General features: G+C 33.9%; 1 protein-coding gene across 1 annotated transcript; it reads left to right on the forward strand.

Annotated features, from left to right (window-relative positions):
* Window positions 1–1,578: 1,578 nt before the first annotated feature.
* LOC105783339 (serine/threonine-protein kinase TOUSLED) lies at window positions 1,579–10,614 on the forward strand. The gene is made up of 16 exons (XM_012608741.2): window positions 1,579–2,160; window positions 2,613–2,702; window positions 2,905–3,108; window positions 3,770–3,820; window positions 4,060–4,167; window positions 4,253–4,297; window positions 5,201–5,313; window positions 6,328–6,394; window positions 6,541–6,607; window positions 7,499–7,596; window positions 7,708–7,887; window positions 8,046–8,256; window positions 8,408–8,672; window positions 9,100–9,154; window positions 9,351–9,512; window positions 10,290–10,614. Exons 1-16 carry the CDS (start codon window positions 1,897–1,899, stop codon window positions 10,383–10,385), a joined length of 2,076 nt encoding a protein of 691 aa, XP_012464195.1. The 5' UTR covers window positions 1,579–1,896; the 3' UTR covers window positions 10,386–10,614.
* The last annotated feature ends 1,178 nt before the right edge of the window (window positions 10,615–11,792 follow it).

The raw sequence follows: 11,792 nt of genomic DNA on the forward strand, positions 1-11,792 counted from the left end.
AACTTTCAAAGTTGAACTGTTGTTTTTTAACAAAAATATTGACTATTAAAATTTTAAACATGGCAACTCGTATGGCAATCCACATGTACTTCATGTTATTTTTATTTTGAATTTTCATATTTGATTTTTTTAATTTTGAAATTCTTTTATTTTTCAATAGTTTATAATTTCAAATTATTTGTTGATGTAGTATACAAGACAAATAATGCAATGTGAACATGAAGTACAAGTGGATTGTCACCCGGTTACCACATTTACATTTTAAAAATTAATGTTTTAGTTACTATTTCCGTTTAAAAAACGATTTAAATCTTTTGAATAATTAATAGCCAAATTTAACTCAATAAACGAAAAATATTCAAATTGACAAAACATAGTAAAAATCAAGGACTAAAGTTGACATTATGCCTTTTTTAAAGCATAGATAAAAATAACTTGAAACATTGCATGATAAATCATCTCCAAAATATAAAACTTAAAAGGAATCTTTGAAGATTTTTCAAGAGTTGGGTAAAATCATAAATTCACATAACAAGCAAAAAGACGATTATTATAATCACTCCACACTCACGAAACCAAAAAATCCATCTCACCTTATATTTACTTAAAAAAAACATGTTATTTTCATACAAAAATTATTAGATAGTTCGAGTTTTCTCAATCTTAAATTAAAGAGACAAGCAAAGTCACATACTATTATTTTTTACATTGCACTCCTAAAAAGAGGACTCAAATTCGAATATTAGAGACGATATTGTTCAGATGAACAACCATGAAACTTCACAATTACAAATAAAGTACATTCACAAGTATATATGCATGTTTAGCCAACTACAATATAGAATCAAGCTAATACAAAATACAATGGGCAAAAAATCAATCACAATTATACATAATGAGACTCGAAGGTACTTATTGACTCGAACTTGGATTGTCCAAGTGTATGTAGGCTTTTGCCAACAGTCTTACCATTACTTTATGGGTAAATTACATAAAATTCAAAAAAGTTACAAAATAATTATTGAATTATTTGAAAGTTTTCATGTTGGGTTATTAAAATTATTATATTACTTTCTCTATTCACACCGCTTGCACCAATCGATAGCTCCTCTTCCCCCAATTTTTTACAACTTAGTTTCACGCCCCATGAAATAGCTTTACATGTCACATATCTGCGAACCAAAATCTAAACAATTTTCTTTTATAACTTAGTTTCAGGCCCCATGAAATAGCTTTACATGTCACATATCTACGAACTAAAATCTAAACAATTTTCTTTTACGATCTTCGACACTAATCATAAGATTGACTTGGATTTAAGACATGTCCTTCTATTCATCGACGTATATTGATCCATCGTAACGATCATCGAATCATCACTTAGAACTCACTAGCAAAAAAGAAAAAACTTAATAGTCTAGTGGTTTAAATAAAATTTTTTGAATGATTCAGTAATAATTTTGTAATTTTTTTAAATTGAATGACTAAAATATAAACTTAATAATAGTTTAGTAACCTGAAAAAGTAGTTTACCCCTATTTTATTTACTTATTTCAATGTTAGTGATGGCCATGATACATCCAAATCTAGACCCTAGCTAACTCCCAAATCAAACATCCCCATTGAAAAATCTAATATTGTTCTTGGAAAATCTCTTGAAATTTTTCTCTTCCACTTGCCCCAATTTCGGAACTTCAAAAAACCCAAAAACCCTTGATAGAAAAACCCCAAATCTAAAAAAGGAAAATCTCACCCCAAGCCTTATTCCTTATTTGATCCTATCCCCTCAAAACCCTAAATAATTTTTTTAGGATATTGTATTTTTTTTTCGCAGTTCCTTAATGTATTGATCACTTATTCTGTTGTGTTATTTGTTGGATCGAGTTTGGTCCCGCAATGTCGGATGATATGTTGTTACATTTCTCTTCTAATTCCTCAAACCAATCGGACAATTCTTTGCCTACCAAGATGGCTAAGCTTGAAGCTCGCTTAGTAGGCAAGGTTTCTTCAGCCACTGGTTCTCAGCAACCGCCGCAAACTCAACAACTACAGCAACAGCAACAGCAACAGCCGGTTTGGTCTTCTCTATCGTCGGCTTCGAAATTCGTTTCTGCTGAGGACTTGTCGGAGGCTTCTAGTTCAAGTGATTCCGATGATGAGGTAAAAAGCTCTTACAATTCTTTCAAATATTGTTTGGTTTTGGGGCACATTTTCCAGCAGCACTTTATATTCTAGGCAGATGGAACGATTGCGGTTTTGAGTGTTCTTATGTTTAATTGTTTATTTCTTTGGAAAGTAGTGGTTAGAATGGCATTGGCTTACTTTTGTGTCGAGATACAACACGGCTTGATGAAATGATGGGTGTAAATGAATTGAAGTTTTATTTAGTTAAGGTGGATCATTGAAATTGATCGAATATTCGGTTTAATAACTTGTTTTTTTTTCAGCATTTGAAGCTGTCACCAAGTTTTTGAGTAAATTTTGTACCATTTCTATGTAAATTTGGATTACGTGAACCCCATTGACCTGTCTTGGATTGTTTAGCTCATCATTTTCGTTTCAAGTATTGAGAACTGAATTAATGTCTGTTTATATAAATCTTATGATGATAGAATGGAGGAGAGTTTTTAATACAAGCCAACACATTGAAGCGCCAGAAAATTCAAGGAGATGGTAACTTGCCAGTTTTTGAGCATGTTGAGGTAGGTTCATGATTCATGAGTTTATGTTGTTGGAGGTTCGGAAGCAATCTCTTTGCTTTTGACCTATTCAACGTAATTTAATGGCATTTTTACTGAAGCAATTTGTTGGACAGCTTTGCATAATTGTCTCTTTTCACTTCTCTCTGCACTGTAACTATTCCTTTTATGTTCTATAATTTTTTTTTAATGAAAAATCGGTTAGGCGGCTACTGAAGGGACGCAAAAGATTGTGGAGCCTATGGAGTCCAAGGCAAGTTCCGAAGGAAATAGGAGAAAACAAGGCCGTGGAAGGGGTCACTCTGTTTCAAGCAGAGGCCGTGGTTCTAGAGCTAATGATCAGACAAAACAAACGTCTAGTTCGACTGTAACACCTTCAAATGGTCAACTTGAGAACTCTTTCCACAAGGTGTGCCTTTACTTCCGTTGAATGTTTTGCTTTTTTATTCTGTTCCTGTTTATTGTTAAATTTGCAAACACCAAAATTGCACATTATATTATTATCTAGCAACCTTTTAGTTTTTGGTTTGTTGGACTATTCATTTTAGTGCCGTATGGGCCAAGATTGGGGCAGTTGAAGGTCAAATTTTTAAAGTTTAAAAGGTAAAGGTGAAAACAGAAGGAAAATAAACTAATCTTGAAGACTTGGCTTGCATATTTTTCCTTCTGTTTCAGTGGTTAAGCTTATTCTCTGGAGTTCTTTATATTACTCTATATGGTGTACACTGTTCTTGAGGAAAGAGAGATATGAGGGAAAATTAAAAAGTAAGGTCTATATTGATAAGAAATAATGCTTATAGTTTATATTTAAACCTGTGGGAATGTCCTCGTTTTCATTTATTTTCCTTCTACACTAACTGGTTTATTGTGAAAGAAAATATAAGAGGAATTTTTCCTTTATTAAATTTGATACAGATAGAGGAAAACTAGGAAAACAAGAGAATTTTTTTTCTCGCCCTTTATGGTATAACAGACTAGTTAGTAAAACTACATAACTATTATAAAAGATTAGTTATATGAGTCAAATCACACACACTTTAAGGCAGTTTGATATTTATATAACCTCTCAGGATAGTAGGCCTAAAGAGCAGTTCTGGACTGATCAGCGCACTTCATTGGAGGTATGTATTTTTGTAAAGTATTTCTTCATTTTAACTATTTAGATAATTTCTTCAATTTTTAGGCAACAAATTGGATTTTATTTATTTTAGTTCAGAAATGTGAAGGAAAAAGGACTATGATTTTCCTTTGCAACCAGTTTAAATTTCTTTTCTAAAATATATGTTCGGGTCATTTTCTTAGAGGTGCAGCTGATTTTTATGATTCAGTTCTAATCCTTTTGGTTGGCAACTTAACTTAGGAAGAGGTAACATCTTTACGTGCAAAAGTTGCAGCCTTGGAGGAGGACCTACGGAAATGTCGTCAGGAAGTCTCTGACTATCAAAATCTTTGTCGGCAACTAGAGAAGGTTTTTGAGTGCCTCTGCTAATATGCATTGCAAACGTCTTTATTTACTTACTACTTACCTTTTAGTGTTTATTGTGTTTTGGCAGGAATTGAAAGATATTAAAGATTATGACCAGCAAATGAAGCCAAAGGTGTTTGTTACACTTAATTGATGGATCTCGATAAACTGAAAGTTCTAACCTTATTCAATCTCCATTGATATGAGCTTATATCGCACCTCTAGTACATTTATAGTGTAGATCTTAGATAAACAAGATTTTTCTTCTGGTTTTTTCCCTCCTCAAAGAGGGGGAAGAAAGGATTATAATGCTTCAAGTAAGAAACATATAAGATTTCTATTCAAGTCTTTAACTAAATCCAGGAAGGGATCCTCTTTTTTTTTTTTTTAATTATAATTTTTATTCAAGCTCAGAGGCAACTACATTACATTAATCCATTTTCAGATGAAATTAACATATTTTAGATGGGATGGTGACTCTCTATGGTTTTTACCTCGTTCTGCTATTAAAAGCAGCTAAATCTTGTATATGTAAACTAAAGTTATAGTGAACAGGCGTCCTTGACTAGAAGCCCTTTAATGCCTGGAATTTGTCTTTTTAGGCAATGTTACCAAACAAGGAAAAAACAATACTTTCGTCAACATAATTTGACTCATTTCTAATGGAACTTGCATGTTTATGCTATGATGGAATCTAAAGCACCCGGATTTTTGTTGTTCGCTATGATGGAGGCTTGTTCTTTGCTTCAATCTGATATATAAAGTTGCTTATATTTCCACAAGCCACGTGTCTTCCGAGGATGCCCGTTTTTGTAATATTCTTGTGGACCGTTAACTTTTTGACATAATTGAACTTCTAAAAACGTTGTTTGTTTCACAAGGCAGAATATAAAATGTTATAAATATGTCACCCATGCCTAAACAGGAAAATGATAATGAAAAGTAGTAGAAAAGGCAAGTATGTTTATTAGCTCTGCGTGATTGCAGTTTATGGTGTTAGTTTTAATTCTGGGCTTCTTCTTTGATTGTTATTCAGAGAACAAAAATGATATCTGATCTGTTGATAGCTGTTTCAAAAGCTGAGAGACAAGAAGCTAGGATGAAAGTACGGCAGGATTCCTTGAGACTCGGAAATGTGGGAGTAATCAGGTATATCAAGATCAACGAGCTTCCCATATTTAGTTTATGTGGTTGAAACAGATTCTTCGTGCATGACATGTTGCTTAGTCTGAGAGAAAAAGTTAATAGAAGAAAATTATGTTAAATGCTGGAAAATTGCATTTAATGAGAGCAAACAAATGATGACTGTATTAAGTGTGTAAGTGTGTTCAATAAAAGAATGTACGCCGCAACCTTCTGACCTAAAATGTGGTGTAATTAAAAAAAAACCCAAAACGTTTTAGATAATGTGCTTGCTTTGTATCCTCCATGTTTGGTGTAGTTCTTGGTGAGTGAGAAAATGAAAATTCTTTAGAATGTTGTTATATTTGATTGTATATCAAAATAGCACCAAAAAGAAAAGAAAAGAAAATGATTATTGAAGTAATTTAAAATGTTCAATTTAAGAATTGATATAGATGGACTCATAAAGCTGCTACATGTTTTTCTTGATACATTTCCTAAACTATCCATAAACCCCCAAACCTCAAAACTAATAAATTGGAGGATATTGCGTGTGTAAGTGCACTACAACTCATGACCTTCAGGTTGCTGTAACAACAATGGTTGGCACTGAGCTAAGACTCAGCCAGCATAAAGCTGCTAGATGTTATTTGAGAACATTATCACACGGTTCGTTATGATTGTTCCAACCTGTACTAAAATAATGCATTGCTAGTTTTCCTTATAAAAATAATATAATTGTGTTGCTCATCATAAATTGAAATAGGAAGTTACCATGTTGTCCACAATTCCTTGATATTAATAAAACGGGTGACTTTGATGTTAAACATAAGTTGGGGGTGGGTGGGGATGTTTTGGTGAACCATGCAAATGCAATTTTTCTTTATAATTCTCTGTACAAGCTGCTTTTTTTACAAGCTGCTTGGTTTAATGTTGTTCTTTCTGTAGCATGTACATTATTTATGTTAATGTGGTATCACAGTTTTATAATTCATCATGTCTCTTGATTAATGAATTTACCCCATATTCTTTTGCCTTCAGAGCTGGAACAGTCATATCTGAGACTTGGGAGGATGGTCAAGCACTGAAAGATCTAAATGCTCATCTTGTATGTTCTTATTTCCACATTGTCTATGTAATCATAAAAGGAAAAGTTAGTTGATATAACAATTTAGGCTGGAGGATTCTCCCTTTTTTAGTGTACTCTCATGATTATTTTTAATTTTAATACGTCTCCCTTCATTTTCTTTTTAGAGACAATTGTTGGAAGCTAAGGAGGCCGTTGAACGACAGAGGAAACAATTGAAGAAGCGTCAGTCTGGTAATGCATAATTTCATTTTCAAAATGCTTACCAAATATGGATATTTAAGTAGAGTGCATATGAGATCAACAACAATTATGATACACAATAAAAGTATAATGAGCAATAGACTAGGAGATTTTTTTGCCTTTTATGACACAAAGAGTAAGCCTTAAAGAGGCATAAACCTTTTGAGAGTCAATCTCTTAAAAGAAAGTTAATATATCAATGATATATATAATTGTAGGCTGAATTCGGACATAAGTTAGAATCACAATTACACAAGTATCGATATAAAATAATCATAATTAGGTAGCACTTACCGAAACAAAGAAAAGCAAATTTGTTAATATCAGTTGGGATATTTATAGCGGACCACTATTTTACTAATATCTTAACGAGTCAATCCCAAAGAAGTAAAATAAGATTTTGGTTAGTGATTATATGACCAAATGGTTGCCATGCTCTAGAGAACAATTTATTGCATACTGCCAGCCTACAAGCTTCAATTGTGTAAAAGATGTACTATTCTGAGTCAACTCATTAGAGAATCATGTGCTAACCAGGAGTCTGGCTGTATATCTAACATTTATACTATTATGTGTTTTAGCCATTCTGTGCACAATGTGCATGTTGGAAGGATTTTGACCACAATTTGACTCATTGAGCTGGCATTGGGGAGTCATGAGTGGTGACATCTGACATTTACTTGAAGACTTTACTCATTGTATATGCACCTAATTTTTTTATACACCAGTGCACATACACCATTGTAGATGAGCACACTCATTAATAATGGAACATAAACAAATATTGTAGTGCACACATACATGCACAACCAGCATGACCCAGACAGAAATTTATAAAGGAGTATACTTCTAAAGAACAACAATTTTATGTTTTGTTTGAAGACAAGGGTGATGCTAGTGATGCAGAATCTAGTGCACAAGAAGAAGATGTCCTAATCCAGGATGAGATATACAAGTCACGTCTAGCCTCTATAAAACGTGTAAGTTTATATCTACAAGTGGTTGCGTTATCTGATATTCTTAAAGAGCATAACAATTATGTTGAGTTTTCCTTGCACATCTTTCATGATTGAGTTATGGTTTTTCTTTAGGAGGAGGAAAGTCTTCTCCGTGAAAGAGATCGCTGTGAACTAGATAAGGGAAGGCTTATACGTGAAATGAAGCGCATTCGGGATGAGGATGGTTCCCGTTTTAACAATTTTCAAATACTGAATAATAGATACGCCCTTTTAAATCTTCTTGGCAAAGGAGGATTCAGTGAAGTTTATAAGGTCAGAACTCTGGCAAGCTTATATTTTTGAAATGTTTTGCTTAGCATGTTTAAACACGGCCTATTAGATATGTCAAAAGTCTAGAATTCCTTTGCCAAAATTGGCAATTGTGAAAATATATCTTTTTGCAGTGATTTGAAGTGAGAAATTTCCGGCAGGGTTATGACTTGGTAGAACATAGATACGTTGCATGTAAGCTTCATGGTCTGAATGCTCAGTGGAGTGAGGATAAGAAGCAAAGTTACATACGGCATGCAATTCGAGAGTACAACATTCACAAGACATTGGTGCACCATCACATTGTTCGGCTTTGGGACATTTTTGAGATTGACCAGAATACTTTCTGCACCGTCTTAGAGTACTGTAGCGGTAAGCTCTCTCAACCACTTCATGTGTCTGGGAGCCTTTTTTGATTTAGTTTCTTCGTAGAAAAAACTTGCAAATTCTCTGGATGATGGTTTGATAAATCTACCTTGCATGTTTACTTTCATTGTCTTTTGATTTCTTACATCGCTTCCAGGAAAAGACCTCGATGCTGTTTTGAAAGCAACACCAGTATTGCCTGAGAAAGAAGCTAGGATAATCATAGTTCAAATATTCCAAGGCCTTGTATACTTGAACAAAAGAGCACAGAAGATTATTCATTATGATCTGAAGCCTGGCAATGTTCTCTTTGATGAGTTAGGTGTAGCAAAAGTGACTGATTTTGGTCTTAGCAAAATAGTAGAGGATGATGTTGGATCCCAGGGTATGGAACTTACATCCCAGGGAGCTGGAACATATTGGTAAGTAAACAGTTTGATGTCCTTCCTTGAAAATATCGATCTTTGCTGCATTTTCTCCCCATTTTTGCTGCAATTTCCTCATATCTTATCCCAGTTATCTGCTAAGTTTAACATATTTAGAACTTGCATGTCGTTGAATTTCCTTATGAGGATAAATTATTGGAAAGAAAATTCTCTGATTTGTTACATTGTGCTATATATTTTATGTCCTTCAAACGGGGTTTAGTTTATATCGGTGTTCAGTTGGTGTTAAAATAGGCTCTCTTTCCATATCAACGGACTTGTTATTCTACTCTAATTATTGCATGTAGGCTTATTGAATTAGTAGGTGATTCTAATTTTCTATGTTTGTATACAACCTATTCTTTCTATTTCGTGCTTGGTTCTATAGTGTGTGGTTGTATCTCTTTTTGTTTTGTGGTTTCAGGTACTTGCCCCCGGAATGCTTTGAGCTCAGTAGAACGCCTCTTATTTCATCGAAGGTTGGTGACAACATCCCCCATTTCTTCCTTCTCGCTCTTTTTTCCTTGCTAATTGAAATTGAGGCCGTATATGAAACTTGATTAGCAGATGTTTGATTACCATGTGTCAGATCAGTTGATCCATTCACTGTTGTTGCAAATGGTTCGATATTTGTCTTTAAATATTCTTTTGACCGTGGTATTCCATTAAAAACAGGTGGATGTTTGGTCAGCTGGTGTTCTACTTTACCAAATGCTTTTTGGTAAACGCCCCTTTGGGCATGACCAAACGCAAGAACGAATATTGCGTGAAGACACAATTATCAAAGCTCGTAAAGTTGAATTCCCATCAAGGCCGACGGTCTCCAATGAGGCAAAGGTCTGTTCTATTTATCTTTGATAGTTTCTACTGCTTTTTTCTTGATGGATAAAACATTTGTATTACATAAGCATCAAAAGCCAGAAAGTTATAAAATTATGGTTATTTCAGTATGACGGTTTGACTTTGACTCGATGTTTCGATTGTTAATTGTAGAGAATCTCCTTTTAAGAAAATACTTCCTCTAATGGTAATCCAATTTAGAGTTTATAGTTCAATGGCATGACACATGAGCAATAAGGGTATTTGTTATTTTACTTCGGTAAAAAAAGAGGCCGTCGGGATAAGGGAAGGGATTGCAGGCGCCGGGATTTGAGCTCTGGACTTGCTAGATGCCGCTTCTTGTAGGATTACTAGATAAATAAATTAAAGCTAAATTATAGGTTCAAGGGCATTTGTTATTTGCAATGATGTTTGAACTGGATTGGACTTGCCAGTTGGACTGGGAACTGGCCGGGATATTAGTTCAGAGAAGGCCATTAGACCGGTTGACCCAAGAATCGGTATGGATTGGTTGAACCGGGTGGTTGAATCTGATTTTTTTGAAATTTTAATGATTTATTTAATCAAATTGGACAGTCTGGTTGAACTGGTCAGACTGATTTGACTGGCGAACCGGTGACTTGGTTCGACCACCGATCTGGTTCCGAAAACTTTGGTTATTTGTATCTGTACATGTGCTGCAGAGTTGCTGGGTTTCAGTATTGTATTTCACCAGTTTGAGACTATCATGAAACGACGATATATGGTGTAATCTGATTTCCTGTATCCATGCAGGATTTGATACGTCGATGTCTAACATATAATCAAGCAGAAAGGCCGGATGTTTTGACGATCGCACAGGATCCGTATCTGACATACTCGAAGAAGTAAGAAGAATGTACAAGATATAGAGAGAGAGCCAAAGGGTACTGAAAAAGAGCAGGGTATGGTATTAAGAGAATTTGCTTCCAATTCTTTTGCGATAAACCACATGGAATTTTGTATAGTTTTGTGATTATATATATAACCCTGCTTCTCTGCTTGTATTAACCTCAATATTTTAGTCCATCTTTTTAAGTGTTTTTCTTTTTTTTAAAAAATCAAAATATTTTTTGATCCATACTAGTCTTGAAACTTGACATTTTTTTCCCAATATGATCCGTTAGATTTTGTTAAGGTGTGATGATGTGACACTATGAAATTATGCCACGTAATATATATAATTTTAAAAATTATTTTTTTTTAAAATTTGGTGATGGTTTTAGAGTACTATGTCACCAATCACCATACCTTAACTGGAGGGGTGATGACACCAGCCACTTTGGGATCACAGCTTGGGGCATATAAATCCTCAACCTTGATTGAAAAGGGGACTCATTCTCTTTATACTCACCCCGTTCATTGGACTCCATCACCTCTATTATTCAATCACCATATATTGTGGCTCTTCGCCTTACCTTAAGTAATGTGAACCGTTGATCACTATTGCTACCTCTGTCACGTTTTAGCATCAACAAATTTTATCATATATATTTTTAAAGTTTCATTACAGTAAATATAGTATAATTAGGGATAAATTTTAAAATTATATATCAATTTTAGTTTAATGTACAATGTTACACGTGAATTTTGATTTGTATGATTTTATATAGGCAAATTTGAATAATAATTTATATTTTCACATTTTAGGGTTATAGACAAAATAATTTAAAATTTATGTGCTCCCACGCATGTCTGGGCTTCTATTGATTGGAACCAATGTTCACAACGAAGATAATAACTCCGTTGTTAAAACTAAAATAGATACCAAGACCTTCAAACTCTCCAACATTAGGATCAAACAACAATAGTTCCTTATTTGAGCCAGAAAAAGAACAATTCCAAAACCCCATTCCATAAATAGATTTAATATTTAACACTTCACTCCATGATTCTTTCATTACCCAAAATTCAAAATTGCCTTTAGCTCTTTGATCTATTCTGAAAATAGGTGATCCACAAAAGTCGAAAAAATTCCATTTATGTATTGGTAGAAAGCCATTATGGTATGGAGCAGGGAGTATTGAAAACTTTTCATCTGCCAAGTGGAATGAAAGAACATGCAAGTTAAAATCTCCGACTAGCATCGAATAAAAACACCCATTTATACAATCATCACAGATATAATTATACATAAGATCACCTTTAAAAGATATCAGAATCTCCTTCCAGGAATCTGTTTTAAGAGAATACAAGTGAGCATGGTAGAGAACAACTTCTGTCGAGAGACTTTCAGTTTGGAACATCCTCAACACTTTG

Source organism: Gossypium raimondii, chromosome 13 (assembly GCF_025698545.1).
Source record: "Gossypium raimondii isolate GPD5lz chromosome 13, ASM2569854v1, whole genome shotgun sequence".
Classification (NCBI taxonomy): domain Eukaryota; kingdom Viridiplantae; phylum Streptophyta; class Magnoliopsida; order Malvales; family Malvaceae; genus Gossypium; species Gossypium raimondii.